This window comes from Cucumis melo, chromosome 4, assembly GCF_025177605.1.
Source record: "Cucumis melo cultivar AY chromosome 4, USDA_Cmelo_AY_1.0, whole genome shotgun sequence".
Taxonomy (NCBI): Eukaryota; Viridiplantae; Streptophyta; class Magnoliopsida; order Cucurbitales; family Cucurbitaceae; genus Cucumis; species Cucumis melo.
This window is the reverse complement of record NC_066860.1, coordinates 20191037-20210327: the sequence shown is the minus strand read 5'-3', so window position 1 is coordinate 20210327 and position 19291 is coordinate 20191037. Positions and strand designations below refer to the sequence as shown.

Here is a 19291-nt window from a genome sequence, read left to right as displayed (position 1 = left end):
TTTTACCTCTTCCTTTGAATTTACATTTTCAATAAATTTTTATACGGGACATTTATAAAAATAGCAAAAACAATTATGATAATAAAATATATGTTACTATATTTTTAAATTGTAAAAGTAGCAAATTTAAAATCCTTTCATAACTATCGGATATATCTAATTACTTGTTATAGTTACTATATTTGTTATAGACTATTTTTATCTAAATTTTTTTGTGATTTGATGTAATTTTTTCTTTTAAATTGCCTAGTAGATGGATCCAACTTTTGGATGGTAGCTGTCCATTTTTTTCAATTTACAAAGTAAAGGCAAATACCAAAATGTTGGTGGACCATGATTCTTTGAGATAGGATGTAGATTGTTCTACATTATTTTTCTCATGAATTCAACAGGTTCAATTAATGTGATGTGATGTATATGTTTCATTGGAGTTGATTATTAGGATCAAATGACTTCATCGACTATCCTATTATATGTGTGAGATGCATCGACTATCCTATTATATGTGTGAGATGCATGTACGAAAAAGATAAAATGATACTCGTATTTACCTTCTTAAAAAAAAAAAAGATGATTCGATCCAAAAGTAAAAATAAAGATAAAAATAACTCTTAACAAATTAATCCAATGAAAGTAAAATGATTAGACAATTAAAAAAAAGAATAATACAGAACTGTATATCCCAAATTGATTTTTTTAAAATAATGTAATTTTAAAAAATAATGTCAAAAAGTAGGGTTGTACGAAAAATATTGTAAAAAATAGAGTACCGAAATCATGGATCGGGTCTACGACTTGGACTGGAGTCATGTACCCGATCCACGACTTGTGAGTGGAGTCGTGTATCGGGTACACGACTTCAGTAGGGGGTTGTACAGATGGCAGTCAACAGTAACGTTGACTGCCAATTTTGTTGTCTAGCGTGAAAGTCGTGTACCCAGTACATGACTTCGTTCACGTGCTCTGCCACACGTACGTCATGCAAGTAAGTCGTGTACCCTTTTTAAAAACCCTACTTCCCTTCCTTCGTTTCTGCCTACTTCCCTTCCTTCGTTTCTACCTCATTCGATCCTAAAAAAAAAGAATTTCCCTTCGGCTCTCCTCTCTTCATTTGATCCCTTTCTCTTATTTAGTAGACCCAACGACCCAATGTTGCTGACACAGATCGTAGACGTATGTGATGTAGACGATGACAACAAGATGATGATATCGTAGAAGGTGATGAAGATAATTGAAATTTTGTAAATTAATTTTGAATTCTTGTTAATTTCAATTTTAAGGTATAAGATATTGTTAATTAATTAATTAAATGTCTAACATTTTTTAAAGTATGGTTATACGAGTTTCAGAAGAAAACAAATACATTTTTACACATTTAGTACACAAACAATTTCTCTCGATCCAGTTGAAATTTAGAACATATTTATTACACCGAGATTATATTAAAATTTTCATAAAGGAAACTAACATAATATTTGCTAAACATAACAATAGTAATGCGGCACGTTTTTCTGTAAGGAGGTCAAATAACAATAGTAATGCAGCGCGTTTTTTGTAAGGAAGTGGTGTACCCCTTCCATACTCGTTGGACAGTTAAATGGTCCAAATGCTAATGTGGTTAATGGAAGTCATGTACCTAGTACACGACTTCCTTCGAAAAATATAGTATTACCCTATTTTTAAAGTTTACTTAACTATCCTATATTTGTCATTTCTTTTCGACTTATCTTATTTTTGTCAAATAGTTTTAAAACCCTCCCAAATTTGCTCACTAAAACGAGGAAAGAAAAAAAAAAAAAAGTGGTAAAAGCATGTAACATTAGGAAAGTAGGTACAGTCCATTGGTGGGAGAGGATTTGGAAAATTGAGGGGACAAAGTGTTAACGTAGAAAAGGAAAAATGTTATATATTCATTATTCTCAAATTTCGAGTCAGCACAGTTCGCTCAAAATCAAACTTTCTTCCACTTTTACAGTTCTATCACACACACACACAGATTCAATCCAAGTCCAATTCTGTGTGCGCCAAATCCATCTGGCCATCCACTTCTCCTACTAATCTGCCTTTCCCTTTTTCAATCTTCAAGATTTTTCTTTTCTTTTATATAATCCGATGCAGAAATACGCTCGTGTTACCGCTTCACTGATCACCGATCTTCTTCGCCGTCGCTCCCGTCAATCCTCTCGCCTTTTGTCCTCTACCCATATTCTCGATCACCCCTCTTCTTCTTCTTCTTCCTCACTCATGTCTTCTTCTTCCACTCACCCGCTTTCTGTCGCCACCATTAACGATAAGGTATTCTTTCCGGTTGGGTTTTCCGTTTCCGTTTTCTATTGTTTCGCTGATTGATGCTTTAAAGGGTTATTTCTATTTGGGGTTTGGATTTTGGATCATATGTTGTATCCTTTTTTTCTTTTTGTTGTGCTTGCAGAACAAAACTTCTTTCTTTTTTCATCTCCCTTCCCGGAATCCCAATAATATATCATGGCTATCTCTTCCCCTTTTTTTTTAATAATTTTTTATGTTATTGTCACTGTAGGTTTTCTACTTGGTTTTGTCGGTGTTGGTTTGTTTGATTGGGTTGGTTAAATTAGTTGATGTTGGGAGTTTGTGGATGTACTGTTGCTATCACTTGATGCAGCTTGGATCGTACCTGGAACAGTTCCTTTGCTTTCATTAGTTGCTTTTCTTTACTATTATTATTAGGATTTGAAAGTCCCTTTTTGTCTTGATGGATTTTTATTGATGTTATACCAAAGCCCTTTCAGATTCAAACCCTCAATTCAATTGATGCTCCATCTAATTTGTTTTAAGCTTCTGCGGTAAAGTTTGGGTATATCTACTTTGATTTTCTTTTCCAGGTGCTTAAATGTGAGTATGCTGTCAGAGGTGAAATCGTCACTCTCGCACAGGTAATTTTGACTGTCTTTCTTTGTGTAAGAATGCAAGGTTAAGACGATGGAAAACTATTGGGAGCTTGAAACTCTTTTGTTTCAAAGTAGTAATAATCAATCTCCCTTGCTGATTAGGAAGCATCTGCATTTTCTTCATCTTATTGTATCTTTTCTTGCAATTCTTCTATAGAAATTACAAGAAGAGTTATCGGCAAAGCCCGGTTTACATCCTTTTGATGAGGTATGGAAACTTCTTGGTAGTCCACTAGTTTACCATTCGAGTTGAATGTCCATTCAATTGATGAAGAATGCGAAAACATCTCCTTGTATGTGTCCAACTACAAATCAAATGTTATCTTAATACAAAGCAGTGGACTGCAGGTTTTCTTTATAATGCACATAACCTCTAGTTAGTGAAATTTTATTTTCTTTGATCTTTTAGCCTAGTTTTTTTGCCTGGGGCACTTTATGGTACTGAACTATATCCTTATAACAGCATTGGGTTAACGTTGTACATTGATTTGTTTCTATTTTTATTATTATTATTTTGTATAGATACTCTACTGCAACATTGGAAACCCTCAGTCCCTTGGTCAGCAGCCAATAACTTTCTTCCGTGAGGTTTGTTTGGTCTTTTTCACTGTAAAATTTGGTGTTTTTTTTATAGGTGGAAAAATGAATATGTTCCCCGATTCTCAGGTCCTTGCATTGTGCGATCATCCTGCCATTTTGGACAGAAGTGAAACACAGGGTTTGTTCAGGTATTGGAGAATGTATCACCTTTATACAACTATAAGAACTGTTCAGTGGGTTTTAGAATGCTGTTAGACTTTATTACTATCCTTTTTTTCCACAAAAGTAAACTGTAATGTGAAAATGTACCCAGTATTGGAAATAAGGTTGTGCCAGTTTAGAGGCTAATCAATAGTTCTAAAATGCTGAGAATGTTACTCGCCCTTCAACAATGTGCAAGTAATAATTGGAGTTTCATGCATAGTAAATATATACTAAGCCCCCTGTCCGTAATAAATCCATGAAAAATAGCTAACAATCATGAATGATTTTTCTTCATGTCTTTCCTTTTCTTTTCTTCCCCCTTTCCTCCTTGTAAAGAACAATGCATTTGTATGATTAGTAGCCTTGCACAAAGCTTGAAGCTGAATTTTCTTCTCCATACTTAACTGAGTTTTCCTAACTTATTGCAGTACTGATGCCATTGCAAGAGCCTGGCAAATTCTAGACCAAATACCTGGAAGAGCAACTGGTGCATATAGTCACAGTCAGGTCATTATATGAGAAGATGAAAACGTTTAAGTTATAATACTGTAATGCTGATAAATTTATTTATTTGCTTTGCTTTTGACCTCAGGGTATCAAGGGTTTGCGTGATACAATTGCTGCTGGAATTGAAGAGCGTGATGGATATCCTGCTGATCCCAATGATATTTTCCTAACAGATGGTGCAAGCCCAGCGGTAACCTCCAATTTTCTGTCTAGAACAAAGGCAATATTTTTTCACAAATAAGTTTGATAATGATCCCGGTGTTCTCTTTCTGGCCAGGTCCACATGATGATGCAATTGCTTATAAGATCGGAAGGGGATGGAATTCTTTGTCCAATTCCTCAGTACCCTTTGTACTCTGCTTCAATAGCTCTCCATGGTGGCACCCTGGTATTTGCAATCTTTTGTATAGTATATCAAACTAATAAAGTTGGTGGTTGTGTTAATGTGTTATCTTTTAGCTGACCTAAAAAACTATGTTTTAACCTCTAGAGCAATTGACCGGTCGCCTATAACTTCTTTAGCATACAAGTTTGTTCTCTCTTGGGCACTGTATTACATAGAGTTTTTATTTGTTTCATTTTAATATGACGATCATCTGGTGGATGCAGGTCCCATACTATCTTGATGAAGCCACTGGGTGGGGACTGGAAACTTCTGAGCTTAAGAAGCAACTGGAGGCTGCCAAGTCCAAGGGTATAAATGTTAGGGCACTGGTGGTAATAAATCCTGGGAATCCCACAGGACAGGTGCATGTCATATTGCCACTCCGTATCTTCTGGATAAAGAAACATGTGTCCCTTGTTAAAAATTTAAAATGTTGTCAGAAAATTCCTGCAGGTTCTTGCTGAGGATAATCAGCGGCAGATTGTGGAATTCTGCAAACAAGAGGGACTTGTTCTTCTTGCGGATGAGGTTGGTAAAGATGGATATTAGTGATGTGATGTAATGATATATTTTGGATCAGAGATTGAGATAAATTGATTCTCAACCTGGACAGAATTAATGTATCTTTGTTACTTTCTACAGGTATATCAGGAAAACATTTATGTTCCCGATAAAAAGTTTCACTCTTTTAAGAAGATTTCCCGGTCTATGGGTTATGGCAATGAGGATATCGCATTGGTGTCATTTCAGTCGGTCTCTAAAGGTATTATTGCATTTCTTTTTTATCTGATTTACTGATGAAACATGGTTTTTGGAGTAATCTGATAGAAATAATCAACTTCAAGTGTAAGGAGCACTTATATATTTATGCATAATGTAGGTTACTATGGTGAGTGTGGAAAAAGAGGTGGATACATGGAGGTTACTGGTTTCAGTCCTGAGATAAGGGAACAAATATATAAAGTGGCATCGGTGAATCTGTGTTCTAACATTTCCGGCCAGATTCTAGCCAGCCTTGTAATGAATCCCCCAAAGGTTACTTTCGTCTCTTTCTGTGATTCTATCTGGCACGTTTTGCATCTCTTCTATTCTCTTGCATGGAAAGGACAGAATTGGGAATATGGGAAAATGGAATAAGGTTCATTTATTTCTCCCCTTTCAGACATACTTAAATGTCCCGGAATTTGGATAGGCATGTGGGTTCATTTCTTTTGGCTTCTTTGGAATGCTCTTGCTATTTCATGTTAAGCAAATTCTATATATGCAGGTTGGAGATGAATCTTTTGAATCATATAGCGCAGAGAAGGATGGAATACTATCTTCGCTGGCAAGACGTGCAAAGGTTAGTAAATTGACGCACAATCAATTTTTGGGTTGGTATATATATATATATATATATATATATATATTTATATAAACTAAAGTATCCTAAACACAGTTTAGGAACCTTAACTCAGGCAAAACCTGGGATGCTTTCATATAGCCTAGAACTGCGAGGGGTCCATGCTACAAATTTCATGAGTTAACTTAAAGCAAAATAACTCAATTCAATCTGCTACATCTAAATGAGAAACCAGCGCCTATCTGAGCAAAAAACAAGGCCAAAGTCTCCATTTGGAACCATTAGGTCATAGGAAACAAATGATGATTAGAAAATAAATCTAAATTCAAACCTCAAATAGAAACACTAAGACACGTCCATCCTTTTATGAATTCTGTACTAAAAACAGTGTTTTGTTCCAACTGGGAGTCTGAGACAAAGTCAATCCCAAAGTCTCTATTTGGAACCATTTGATTTCTTGTTTTTGAAAATTGGGCTTATTTTCTTCCAATATTTTTCAATTGTTCGGATCATTCTCAAGTAAAAATGTTGGATTATTAGCCAAATTTCAATTTCAAAAATTTATTTTCTTTTCAGTTTATAGATTTTGTAAATTGTTACTAAACAAGACCAAAGAAACTAGCTTGCCAAATAACATCCCTAACTAAGAGGTTATGAGTTCAATACATGGTGATTGTTTACCTAAGAATTAATTTCTAAGGAGTTTCCTAGACACTCAAATGTGGTAGGGTTAGACGGATTATTTCTTGAGATTAGTCGAAATGCATGTAAGCTGGTTCGAATACCGACGTGTAAAAAAAAAAAAGAACACGGCCCTTGAGAAGAAGGTTTGCAAATGTTCAATCTCTGCACATTCACCAAATTGAAACCATACCAACGGTACCTCCACACTCTAGGGTCTGTAAAAGGGCAACCAAGGCAAATCATTCAGGTCCTCGGTGTTCTTAGGTTCCTGTTTGGGTGTACCGACATTTCTGTTCTTTTATTATTTGAGTTTCTGATCTCCACTTGACATTGTAGTTAATGAGCTTATTGCAGAAAATGTTGCAAACTGATATGCTTCCTCACCTGCTGCTTGCAATTAATTTTACGTTTACTTCCTACTGTAGGCACTGGAAGATGCTCTGAACAGTCTAGAAGGTGTCAAGTGCAACAAAGCTGAAGGAGCGATGTATCTCTTTCCTCGTATTTACCTGCCCGCGAAGGCAATCAAAGCAGCTGAAGCTGTCAATACATCTCCTGATACTTTCTATTGCCGTCGCCTCCTTAATGCTACTGGAATTGTCGTTGTGCCAGGTTCTGGTTTTGGTCAGGTTAGTTTTTTGGTTTATCATATACTTAGCCACATGACTGTAAAGGGTAAACTACATTGCATTCTACCATGAAACATAGTAGAGACCTTTGATTCATATCAAATAATTAAGACCGTCTTTTGTCTGTTTTCGTGTAGGTTCCGGGTACATGGCATTTTAGATGCACCATACTACCTCAAGAGGACAAGATTCCAGCTATTGTTTCACGTTTGACAGAGTTCCACAAACAATTCATGGAAGAGTTCCGCGACTGAGTACCTGCTGCAGAACCCATTTTTTAAATTATGAGCTCTATTTTTTGGATGATCATGATTTTCCATTATGAACTTCACTTCCCAATTTCTCTCTAAATTAAATAATAGTGTTAGACTGGTAATTATTTTTTTTGCTACCTCAAAAGTTGAAATATAGGGAATGAAGGCCAATCAAATATTGCTAAGAACTCAAAGAAAGTGACTTCCTATTCCTCCTTCTCTTGTTCTTTCAAGAAACAACAATAATATAAATGAAAAAAAAATGTTACAAGTATTTGTTTTTTATTATTCTATTTTAGTGAGTGTTATTATGGGTAGGGAAACAACCACAAGAAGTGGTGCTGCTGTAGCCTAATGAATAAGAGTGTCTCCAATTTAACTTCTTGACTTGTTCTGTGGTTTTCTGAATCTGCTGAGAGTGTTGTTGTCTGGCTGCTTCTCTCCAATCCTCAGCTTTTCTGTGGACTACTGCCATTCTCTTCATTAGCTTCTCCTCTAGATTTGATCTCATCCTTTCTATTTTCACCTGCATTTTACCATTTCATCTCATTCTTTCATTAACCATTCAAAAGGGGTGGGGATGCTGTAATTCATTTAAAACATGGAGACTTAAATTTTTTGGTCAAAATCATTCTAGACTAACAACAGAAACTAACAGAATCAATGAAACTAGACTGACAGACTGAAGCATGCATTTAAATATGCCCCAGTCATAGTGTTTGGTATCAATTTTACAACAAAGCTGATTACTAACTATTGAAGTTTGTTTTTTTTTTCAAAACAATTATTGGATACTTTTTTCATAGCATTTATGTGTACCGCTTAACTGACCAAATCTAAACAGGGAAACAAAGTTTCAAATGAAACTTTTTAAAATTTAAAAGAACTAACATAATAATTTAACCTAAAAGTATTCAAAAGAAACAAAAATTTAGTAAGACAAGGCATAAATTAACAAAAAAGAAAAAAGTAAAATATTAATATTGTTGGAGAGGAGACATTAAAAACCAAAGCCTGTTTTTGGGCATTAAATAGCTCAATTAAAATAAACATATACCCTCCTTTTCTGTTCTTGCTTTTTCAAAATGGGGATTGGTGTTATAAAATTATTTAGAATAGAAGATGACTGGTTGCAATCAGATTGTTATTTTAATGGAAGCATATGCAGATACGAGGGGTTACTGAAATCAGGTGAGCACAGAAACAGAGGTGGACCAGTCAAGAAGATGACTCTGTCTCCTCAACCATGGCGGATGGCTCGAGGAAGAAAAACGACGAAATCCAAAACCATGAAAAATCAAACATCTTTGCTTTAAAAATAGAATTTTTCGATGATGGGTCACCTCAAGTTTCTTCGACTGAGCTTCTGCTTTTGCATTTTGAAGGTTCACCCAAGCCTGTATCTTGGCTTCTTCTCTCTGATATCTGCCAAAAAAAAATAATAATAATAAACAATAAACAATAAAATAAAATTATAGGAATTACAGATTCAGTTTTTTTAATCAAATGGTGAAATGTAAAAAAAGTCAATGTTATTACCTATTACAGCATTTAGTCTTCTCCTCTTCTTCCCAAGCTGCAGCTCTCGAATCCGATATACTTTTACGGCATTCATTTCCAGTTTCGAAGTGTCTCAAGCTTTTTGAAATTTCTTCTTCCTCCTCTTCCCTCGAGCTCCAATTTGATGCAACGGAATCGTATTGAGATGGAAGCTGTAGCTTCGCTAAATGACATTCCTGCAACTGAGAAATGTCGACGGTGGCACTGTCGCCACCGTCGCCGGCGAGACCGAGTGGGCCGGATCTGCTAGCTGGTGTGTTGTGACGAACAGGTGAAGTGCTTTTGAATGGCGTTGGACATCTTGAGGTGGTGGAACTTCCAAGAGGGGTCATCTCTGTTCCAATATCTCTATGTTGAACCTCAACAATGGCGTCTGCAACTTTCATCTTGTTGATGGGAGAATTGTTGAACAGAAAGCCTTCTTTTGTTGGTAAAATTGGCTCTACATTGTCCATGAACTTATCTGCATGAATCAAATTTGAAGTTAGAAAACGAAAAACTCATCAGACTCACATGCAGTTCCGAACACCAAATGACAAGTTTTTTTAAACAATCTACAGCAAAAACGTTGAAAAAGTACAACAATAATTTAGAAAGAAAAAGGGTTTCTCAGAAAGTTAGTACCTTTTAGGTGCAAATCAGAAACTCCATTGAAATCTCTTAATGGGTTACTGCTATTTTGAACTAAAGTTGGAGATTCAAGAAAGCTAGGGACTGGCTTAGAAACTTTTTCCTCTATAACTCGAGATTTCTCAGCAAAGACTTCTGTTTGAGCCTTAAAATTATCACATTGCTTTAGTATCTTTGTGGGTTCTGATGGCTTCAATGTGTGGGCAGGTGAGTCATTGCAAGGGCTACAAACGAGCCATTTCTCAGCTTCATCCCATTTTGAAGGGACATTCTTCCTTGAAAGATTTCTAACACTGAACCCAAATACAGGTCTTCCAGGAGTTGAAGGAGACTCAATAACTCGACGTTGAGTCACTGAGTTGACTCCATCTCTCCTCCTCTGAGTTGAAACAGAGCAAGTGACATTGTTTGCCATTGGTAATGACTTGACAAACTCAGAAGTTTCTTTGAGGTTAAGCTTGCAAAGTGGGTCATGGAAAGTGTCTGAAAAAGGGTCATCTTTGGTTTTACCATAGAAGCTTCTCCTTCCCTCCAATGGCGGTTCCTGAATCAGAAACAAACAAAAAAGTCATCATGAAGAAGATACAGAAGAAAAAAGAAAACAAAAGGGCTAAAAAGATAGAGAGGACATAATTTACCCCATTTGATTGAAATAAGGGAGGAGGAGGAGAGTGAAAGTATTTGGGAGAGGTAAGATCCATTGCTTTCAAGTAAAGAACAGAAACAGAAACAGAAAGCAATGAAGATGGATGATGATGAAGAAGTCTTTTTGTAGTTATTAAAGAAAAGGTGAACTCCTTTATTCTTCATCCTAAATCTCCATGTTGATGATCATAGAGATATAAAAGCACTTGTGGGTTAAGAAAGTGACTGTATTTGCAGTCAAACAGAGTCCTCACTGTCCCAACCCAAAAGCATTGACTACTTAGAATAATGGGTAAAATAATTCGCTACTCACATGGGGTAGCCTGCAAAACCCAAAGCTTAGCCAACCCAAAGCCATGCTTCTCTCTATAAATCTATATCTATATATCTATATCTATATATATATATATATATATATATTCAAATTTTGAATTTAGGCTGAAAATAAAGGCAGCATGAGATGAAGAAGGAGACGAAACAGTACTTCCTCAAAAGGCGAGTGGGGTGGTCTCGTGAATTATAAAATTTGAAACTTGAAGAAAAGGTAAAATAATAAATCAATGGCTTTTATGCCTTTTTGTATTCTTTTTAGGAAGGTTCTTATGAGTTATAGATGGGATTTGTTTAAAGGTTTAAGGGTGTTTTGGTTTGATTTTTGCAGGGAAAAGATGGTTTTGTCTTGTTATTGTTTACACGAAATAGTGTATTAAGCAAAAGAAAAAAATAGAGAGCTTTCTTTATTGTTTTGTAATTTGGCTCTCTGTTCCCAAAGATGCTCAGCTTCACCCGACAAGTTTTGTGGTCGCAAAAATTATTCTGACATTTGTAATTTAACACTAACAAAAGTTCATATGTATATATATATATATATATATATATATTTTTCTAGCTTTCAAAACTCTTTAGACCATCATTCTTTCTCTCAAGCTCTTAACTGATGATTTCCAAACAAAATAATACTCTACACTCTACTCTACACTCCCTACTCCTTCTCCTCCACATTTGCTCAACTTTCAACCCCAATTCAATTGAAATTTTTGTAAATTAAAACACATGGTTCACCCTATATATCTTTTATAAATACCCATAGACTAAAAAGGAATAGTGTATGTTAATGTCTATTTAAAGATATACACTAACAACAAACATAATTTAGTTGGAAAGTAGAACAACTTAGTTTAAATGATCTCTACATACTTTTTTTATCTAAAAAAATATGCTCAACTTCAAGTTGAAATCTTGATATTGATATTTTAATCTTGGAATTAGTCCTAAGTTAATTCTTAGATTACTTTTATAACAAATGCATTAGTGATGTATTACAGTTAAAAATCAACTCAAATACCTGAGTTAAAAGGCTCGTAAATTACTAAGAACAACCCAGTAGCTTTAGTATGGAATACTAATTTATATATTAATTTATATCTTATCTATTAAGACAACACTTGAATTTGTTCAATAAAATTAAATGGTAGTTGATCAACATATATTCAAAATTGACTATATATACAGGAGTTTATCAAACATAAACATTCATTAACTATCTATATAACTTAGATTAGCTGCTTTCCATTCCCGTAAAATTGTTGGGTAATTACTTTTATTGATGTATTCTAACTTTATATGCTACTACTTAAAAAGGAACACTGACAGTGCATTATCACATATATAGGGGTCAAGGGATGAATAATTGGAATAAAGAAGATTAATGCAATGCTCTAATGTTGTTAATAATAATAATAATAAAGCTTCCATTACTTAAATATGTAGCTCAATTAATGGCCCCAAGCAATTAAGATTAGGTAACTCCCAAACATGTGTGCATGATTAGGTGTCATTTGTAAAATAAAATGCCTTCTGTGAAATTTCCTTTTTAATAAACACTCCCAAGATGCTTCCTTGAAACCACTTCAATGGCCTTTTTTTTTTCATCTTTAGAAACTTTCTAACCATTATTTTTATTATATCAATAATGTTTGAAAGTTAACTATTAAAAAAACTCTTTCAATTTGTAACCAACTAATATTATTTGAAATAAAAAATACATTTATTCTATCATATTTCATAAACTTTGGAGGAATAAGTTAAAAGTTTGAATCCTAGTTGTATTGTTAACTTAAAAAGTAGTTTATTTTAGTTAGGTGGTCTTTAAATCTTGAAAAATGATGGGTCAAAATAAACAAACTAATTAGAGCGAATGTCATTGAAAATGATCAAAATTATATTTTAAATTTTTATACTATATTTTAAGCTTAGGACCAACTTTCAAAGAGATGTTTGGCATATATTAGGTGTTGTGATTCATTATTAGTTTTATTAAATAAATAAACACACAAACATATATGTATATATGTTCATTTATTTATATGAACTAATAATGAATATCACAGTAAGACCTAATAAGGATTGTGCAGTGGAGATGATGACAAAGATACAAATAGAAATGAACACTACAAGAAATCGAGATTTTTTCGACGTACAAAAACGCGTCGGAAGAAATGACATCGAAAAATACGCCTTATCCCGACGACACTTTTTGCACGTCGGGTAAAGAAACTTTTTCCGACGCCGTGATAGAGTCGTTGGAAAAGATGACAACATTTCCGACGTCTGGGTGAATAGCGTCGGAAATAATAACTTATCCCGACGCCCCCTGCACACGTCAGGAACTGTCAGTCTAAAAAGTATATAATTTTTAAATATATTGGACTTTTCCTGACGCGGTACATAACAACGTCGGAAAAAGTTTCTAAATATATTTAATTTCTCCCGATGCCATACATAACGGCGTCGGGAGAAGTTTAGAATTTTTTCAATATATTTAACTTCTCCCGACGCCATGCATAACGCGTCAGGGAGTTCTCCTTTAAAACCCGATCAGAGAGAGAGAGAGAGAGAGAGAGAGAGAGAGAGAGAGAGAGAGAGAGAGAGAGAGGGAGAGAGAGAGAGAGTTCCAAAAGAGGAAGAAGCCCCATCCACCATTCGGTCTTCGCCGTCAATCTTCGTCATTCGATCTTCACATTCGCCCGCTGCCCCTCGCCGTCAGTAAGTCAATCTCTTCTTTTTTTTTTTCTTTATTTTGGTTTAGGTATTAGAAATATAATTAAACTTGTGACTGTCTTGTGGATTTGTATCAATAATGTTTAAACTATGTTCATTTTGTTGTGGATTTGTTGTTGATTGTGTAAATTTTGTTCTTATTGTGTTGATGTTTTGTTATTGTTCTTTATGTTCTCAATCCTCCCTTCTGGTGTAAATTTTTTGTTATTTTTGTTGATTTTGTTATTGTTTTTATTGTTCTTTATGTTTAAAGTATGTATCAATAATGTTGATTGCTAAATTTTCCATTTGTTTGTTTAAATCTCATTTTTTGTTGTGCAAAAAAAAAAAAAAAAAAAACTTCCATTATTAGTGTCTCTCCCAACTCATTTTCCCTGACGCCGTTTCCGACGTGGATTTATGCGTCGAAAAAAGATTTTTCGATGCTTTTTATATATCACCCGACGTTTTTATACGTCGGGAGACCTCCATTTTCTTGTAGTGAAAAATGAGTTGATTGTGCAAGAAGAAAAGAACAGAAGACCTTAGCCTTGTTTCAACTATTAGTAACAAGTTGGGGAGAGACATTGTATTTTAAATGAAAGTTTAAAGCAACTAAATTTAATTTGGCTAAATGGGTTTACCTTGATTAGAAAATATTTATTTAAGGTTGAAAAAATGTGGTTAAAACTATGGTGGTTGATGTGGGATTCTAAACAACAGTCCACAGCATGCTGATTGGGAATCTAAAGGTGTTCGAGTAATTACTTAAACAAAGAAAACCTTTGCATCGATGTGGTAGTTGAACACTTGCACTACAAAACTTAAGCTTAGCAAGCATATGTGTGGAACGGCATTGAGGTACATGAAACCTCTGATTTTGATGTTAAATGCAAACTTTGGGACTATATCAAAATCAAACATCTTCAAAAGGTAGGGCGAGGATAGGGATGGCATTGCCATCCTCGCTCCCCATTTTATTTCACACCCTTTTCAAAACCTCTATTTAATTTCACAAAGATTGCAACAATGGTTCTTGCATGGAAAATTTATGGGGATTGAGTTCCTCGGTTGCAAAGAATTGTCTCTGATTTTGTTTTTCTTAACAAATTAATTCGTATAAATATATTTTTGTTGGCACATGGATCTTGCATTCGTTGTCGTCACGGTCCCTTGTGGGCTTTCACCTCTGAAAGAGCTTCTTCTAGAGAAGTGCTTGGTGTGAATGTACATGTGTTCAAGTTTTGTTGCGAATATGACATTATTGTTTTAAGTATGCAACTAAGCTAGGCCGCTAAATTAAGATCATGTGATAAAAGGGGTTGAACTAATGGTATGTGTTGCTTAACTATATTAAATGTGTCTATTGCGTACAAGTTTTTCTCTCTCTTGTCCAAGTATAAGTAAAAAAAGAGGTTTTCTAGGTAAGCCAGAGTCGAACATAAAGAATAATGATAATATTTGATTATAACGCATTTAATGATCTCATACGGTGTAAAATTATATTCACAATATTATTGTTTACCCTAAATGTGTGATGTTAAAAGGGGGATGCAAGTGGTTAATTATGTATGAAATTGAACTCAATTTGTTTAAGCTAGGGTAAAGAAGAGAAATTCATTATAACAAGTGAATAGTTTCCTTGAGAGGATATGAATTTCTTTACTAATTCCAATTTAAGGCCAGCATTCTCTCGTAGCCTTCGTTATACTTGCTCTTGCTTGAAGATGCAAATACTTGAAATTGTTTTGCAATTCATATCTAACATGTTTGGTGGCATTAGTTATGATCCCTTCCATATTAAGGCAAGCAATCTCTCGACGTCTTGTTGCCACACACTTGCACTTCCGATATGTATGTTAAGGAGGGGATCCAGTGAAGTGATTGTATTGCTGCAAACCATTTACCGTCTATTTAGTGAGGTCTTCGTTACTAGCTCTCTCGAGTAGTTAATGCTTAATACCTCATTTCTTCTTTCGAATGGAACGGGACATTGAATAAAGCTCTAAAAGTTAACAAGAGCATTTAGATTTTCTAAGAACCACTACTTATTTGTGGCATTCACAATCATAAAGAATAAAGAATACAAGCATACTGTAAGTAAAGAAAAAGGATGAATGAAAGTAAAATATCATTGCATTCATGAAAGCTTTAGTTCTCTAGATGACCATGAAGTTTAAACTATCGGTACAATAAAAATAAACATTATAAATAGAATGTAAGTGAAATGAGTTAATTTGTATAGAACACAATCTCTTGTGTTCTTTGACTCCAATTGTCTGCCTATTACAAAACCGATGGGAGATGGGATATGAATTCTTTACAACTCTCACACTAAGCTCTCACCTAAAGAACAAAGAGAAAAGATTAGAGATGAAATTGGATTTCTTTCACCAGATTTCACACACTCTCGAAATGAAGAAGATGCTCTTGTATTTATAGGCGTTTTGTTGATGGGACTACACGTGGTTTGATGCATTATTAATTCCTTGACTTCTAAGGACTGTTATGCAGCATCAAAGATGTCATTTTGTCCTTTATGCTGACAATCTCACCAACTCTTCTTGTCTTTTACCAATTCGTATCGTCTAACATCTTTTCGTTGGTCGCCTAGTTGGTTGAAGTGAGCAATGACTGTCTAAGCTAAGATGATTCCTTCACTTCGCTTTTTGCTGAAAACCTGCATTAAGCCAAACAAAATCGTGAATAGGCATTTTATCTTTTGTGGCTCGCATATCTCATTTATCTTTGTTTCATCCACTTTGTTGCGCGTTATTCGTCCTTATATCGCAATTATACTTCATTATAGAAGCACAGTTCAAATGATATTTTTAACCACTGTACGAGCTTGTAGACTAGTAGGAATGAGTCTTCTATCTCCACAAGGAATCTAAGAAAAGTCTGTTAGCTATAGAATTTAATTGGATGTGGAGGGGTTGGTTAAGGAAATTACATAGGTGGAAGGGAAATTACATAAATGTAAATAGCATGTTGTTATAAACGAAAAATTGATTGGTTAAAAGTGTAGAGTAGGATATCAGGTTTCACTCATTCATTATTTTGGCTGATCATAAAACTCAAAGTCAAAAGGATATGTTACCGGTTGATCTACATCTTGTGCATAGCTAATTGTTACCTCAAAAGCTAAAACCAAAACACAATAAATTTTTACTTTGATATTATTGGGTCACAAAGAGCCCTCAAGAAATTAAATATTTGCACTAAATCTGGAGATTTTCCTTCACACATAACCTAACTTATTAATCCTTTTCATTCTTGAATTAAGTTAATCAATCATGTAATGTTGTAATATATTGTTTTTGGAAAAGTTTTGTGTTTCATGTGAGGTTTTGAAATTGAAGAAAGAGATTGAATATATTGAGGATGGTCTTTTTTTTTTCTTTCTATTTATCAACTTAGTTTTGAGCTAAAAAAAATCCTACATGATTTTTTTATAATTATAATAGGTAGCAACTTTAGAAATAAACATGAAGGGCATGTTTGACCCAATGATTAACTAGGAGTGGAGTGAGCTATACATTTGGTCACATATTTTCATAATTGGGGATTAGGGTTAGTCCCCAAGCAACTATTTTACTCCTTCCAACTTCACGCCTAACTCCACGCCATACACTTTTCTCATTCGTACTCCACCTCGACGAGCATCTAACCAAGTCCACCTCTCTCCTTTTTACTCCACCTCTTTCCTTTGTACTCCACGTCGTCTTCCACGACACCATCGGCCTCGATAAGTTCGAAACTCTTGACTTGCACAATCATCTCCTCGTCGAGCATCAAACCAAGTCTTTCAACGATTTAGAATGAAAACATCCTACCAACTTGGCCTGAGGGTTATCGATTGGGATGAACGAAGGAGGAAACGCATTGCGCTCTAGACCCATGGGGAATTATTCATATTCATTCGAGATAGTTCACAATGAAGAGAACGAAAAAGAGAGGTTACGATGCCCACTACGCGGTTTGAATAGCTCGACCTACTGGAATTTAAGAAGATTGCTGATGTTCGTAAGTGTGTTCTTTGGATGTTCTTTCCCTTTCCTCACTTATCTTTCTGCAATGAAAAGATGAACTCCAAAAAAAATAGGACACATAACAATCTTTTTTCCCTTTTATTTTCTTCCTAAGTCAATCCCCTTCGCTACTCCTATAATCAATCTCTTTCTTCCAATTCTTCGTGTTAAGGAGAGATTTCTTGTTTATCATGTCTAAGTATGGCATATGTTTTATTCTATTTTATGTTTTATGTTTGTTCTGGAGTTGTTCTTTTGTTTGGTTTGGTTTGTGTAATTTGTGACAAATTTGAGATTTGCATTACTTGTGTGATTTTGTTGTCCTTATTCTTGCTACCAATAATTCCCTTCACAAGAGCTTTTAAATCGTTTCTGTATTGGTATAATGACTATACACCATTATTTCATGTCTCTCAATTCATTGTGGCATATAGTTGTTTTTCATTTATAGAAGATTTACCGATAACATTTTATGCTGAATTTCAGCTATGACTACTCGGGATATGGAGCTTCTTTTGGTAAGGTAAGCAAGCAATTCTATTTTTTTTCACCTACTTTAGAACTTTTGATGATGATAATTAATTAATTTTAATAGAGTATTAATTAATTTATACATGAAACAATGAAAATGTCACTACAAGAAAATGGAGCATTCCCGACGTCGAAAAGGACGTCGGCATAAAGAACGTCGGGAATAAGGGCTTTCCCGACGCCGTCAACAACGCGTCGGGCGATGCGTCGAGAAAACAATCTTTCCCGACGCACCACGAAGGCGTCGGCAAGAATACGTCGGGAAAAGGGTAAATTAATTTTAAAAAACGAACTATTCCCGACGCTGTGAACAGTGCGTCGGGAGCGGCATCGGGAATATGGGTTTTCTCGATGCCGCATGAAACGTCGGGAAAAACGTTTAATGAGCGTCGAGAATTCCCCTTTTCCCGATGCATTTTGAGGGATTTCCCGACGCAGTGACGTGGCGTCGGGAAATCCCCTTTAAAATCGTTTCAGTTCTGTATTTTACAGAATCGAAACCGAGAGGGGAAAAGAAAGGAGAAGCCGAGATCCTCGTCGTGATTTCCGTCGCCCTTCCGCCGTTGTTCCGCTGCCGTCCGTCGCTGCTCTCCCTCGCCGTTGTCCCTCGCCGCCGTCTGCCACTTTAGGTAAGTGGAAAATGAAAATTTATTTAGTTTAAGTTTATGTTTTAGATTTTATTTTGAAATAGCTTTTTGTTTGTTAAATGTATTTGTGTATAGAGTGTGTGTAATTTGTGGTTGAATTGAAATTTGAAATTTGAATGGTTTAGGATTTTTGTTTTAGAAAATTGAATTGAGGGGGGATTTTATAGTTAAATGAAAATTGAATGGGGGTTGAATTGGGGAGGGGGTTTATTGTTAAATTGAAAATTGAATTGGGAGGGGGGTTTATATTTGAATTGAAAATTGAAATTGGAGAGGAGGGGGGTTAATAGTTAAATTGAATGGGGTGGGGGATGTATAGTTAAATTTAAAATTGAATTGGAGGGAGGGGGTTTAAGTTAAATTGAAAATTGAAATTGGGGGGGGGGGGGGGGATTTATAGTTGAATTGAAAATTGAAATTGGGAGGGGGGAGGGGGGGGGGGGGGGAAGTTAATAGTTAAATTGAATTGGGAATGTAATATGTGTGTTAAGATTTGTTTTGGCTATCCTGCAGTTATGGTAGCCTGTCTGTGTGGAATATTTTTATTGTTGATTTGAGATGGTTATCCTGCAGTTATGGTAACTTTTTTGTTTTGAATTTGTTTATGTTTGGGATGGCTATCCTGCAGTTATGGTAGCCTTTTTTGTTTTGAATTTGCTGGTTTCAAGGGGTGGTAGTAGGATAGCTTGAAGTATTTTGTTGTTAATAATTAGGTTGTGTTGGCTATCCTGCAATT

General features: G+C 35.1%; 2 protein-coding genes across 3 annotated transcripts; one reads left to right on the top strand and one right to left on the bottom strand.

Moving 5' to 3' along the window:
* The first annotated feature begins 1902 nt into the window (after nt 1-1902).
* Nucleotides 1903-7746, top strand: LOC103499198 (alanine aminotransferase 2-like). Of its 2 annotated transcripts, XM_008462125.3 has the most exons (15): nt 1903-2295; nt 2862-2912; nt 3085-3135; nt 3450-3515; nt 3594-3655; nt 4100-4178; nt 4264-4368; nt 4456-4566; nt 4788-4925; nt 5017-5091; nt 5206-5326; nt 5444-5598; nt 5831-5905; nt 7015-7218; nt 7356-7746. In XM_008462125.3, the coding sequence occupies exons 1-15, from the start codon at nt 2113-2115 to the stop codon at nt 7470-7472; spliced, it is 1593 nt and encodes a 530-aa protein (XP_008460347.1). In that variant the 5' UTR covers nt 1903-2112; the 3' UTR covers nt 7473-7746. The 2 variants fall into 2 exon arrangements, with proteins under 2 accessions (XP_008460347.1, XP_008460348.1); XM_008462126.3 differs by lacking the exon at nt 3085-3135 and having other exon boundaries at nt 1923-2295.
* LOC103499201 (uncharacterized) lies at nt 7649-10674 on the bottom strand. The gene is made up of 5 exons (XM_008462131.3): nt 10301-10674; nt 9657-10206; nt 9012-9495; nt 8816-8897; nt 7649-7998 (listed from the first exon to the last, which is right to left on the bottom strand). The coding sequence occupies exons 1-5, from the start codon at nt 10361-10363 to the stop codon at nt 7768-7770; spliced, it is 1410 nt and encodes a 469-aa protein (XP_008460353.2). The 5' UTR covers nt 10364-10674; the 3' UTR covers nt 7649-7767.
* Between the last annotated feature and the right edge of the window lie 8617 nt (nt 10675-19291).

Excerpts from the sequence above, each read along its gene's own strand:
- LOC103499201 (XM_008462131.3), bottom strand. The coding sequence starts at position 10,363 with ATGGATCTTACCTCTCCCAAATACTTTCACTCTCCTCCTCCTCCCTTA. Across the intron at positions 10,207-10,300 it reads CCTTATTTCAATCAAATGGG|GAACCGCCATTGGAGGGAAG; the intron begins GTAAATTATGTC and ends TTTCTGATTCAG. Across the intron at positions 9,496-9,656 it reads TTCTGATTTGCACCTAAAAG|ATAAGTTCATGGACAATGTA; the intron begins GTACTAACTTTC and ends TGATTCATGCAG.
- LOC103499198 (XM_008462125.3), top strand. The coding sequence starts at position 2,113 with ATGCAGAAATACGCTCGTGTTACCGCTTCACTGATCACCGATCTTCTT. Across the intron at positions 5,906-7,014 it reads CGCTGGCAAGACGTGCAAAG|GCACTGGAAGATGCTCTGAA; the intron begins GTTAGTAAATTG and ends TTCCTACTGTAG. Across the intron at positions 7,219-7,355 it reads CAGGTTCTGGTTTTGGTCAG|GTTCCGGGTACATGGCATTT; the intron begins GTTAGTTTTTTG and ends GTTTTCGTGTAG.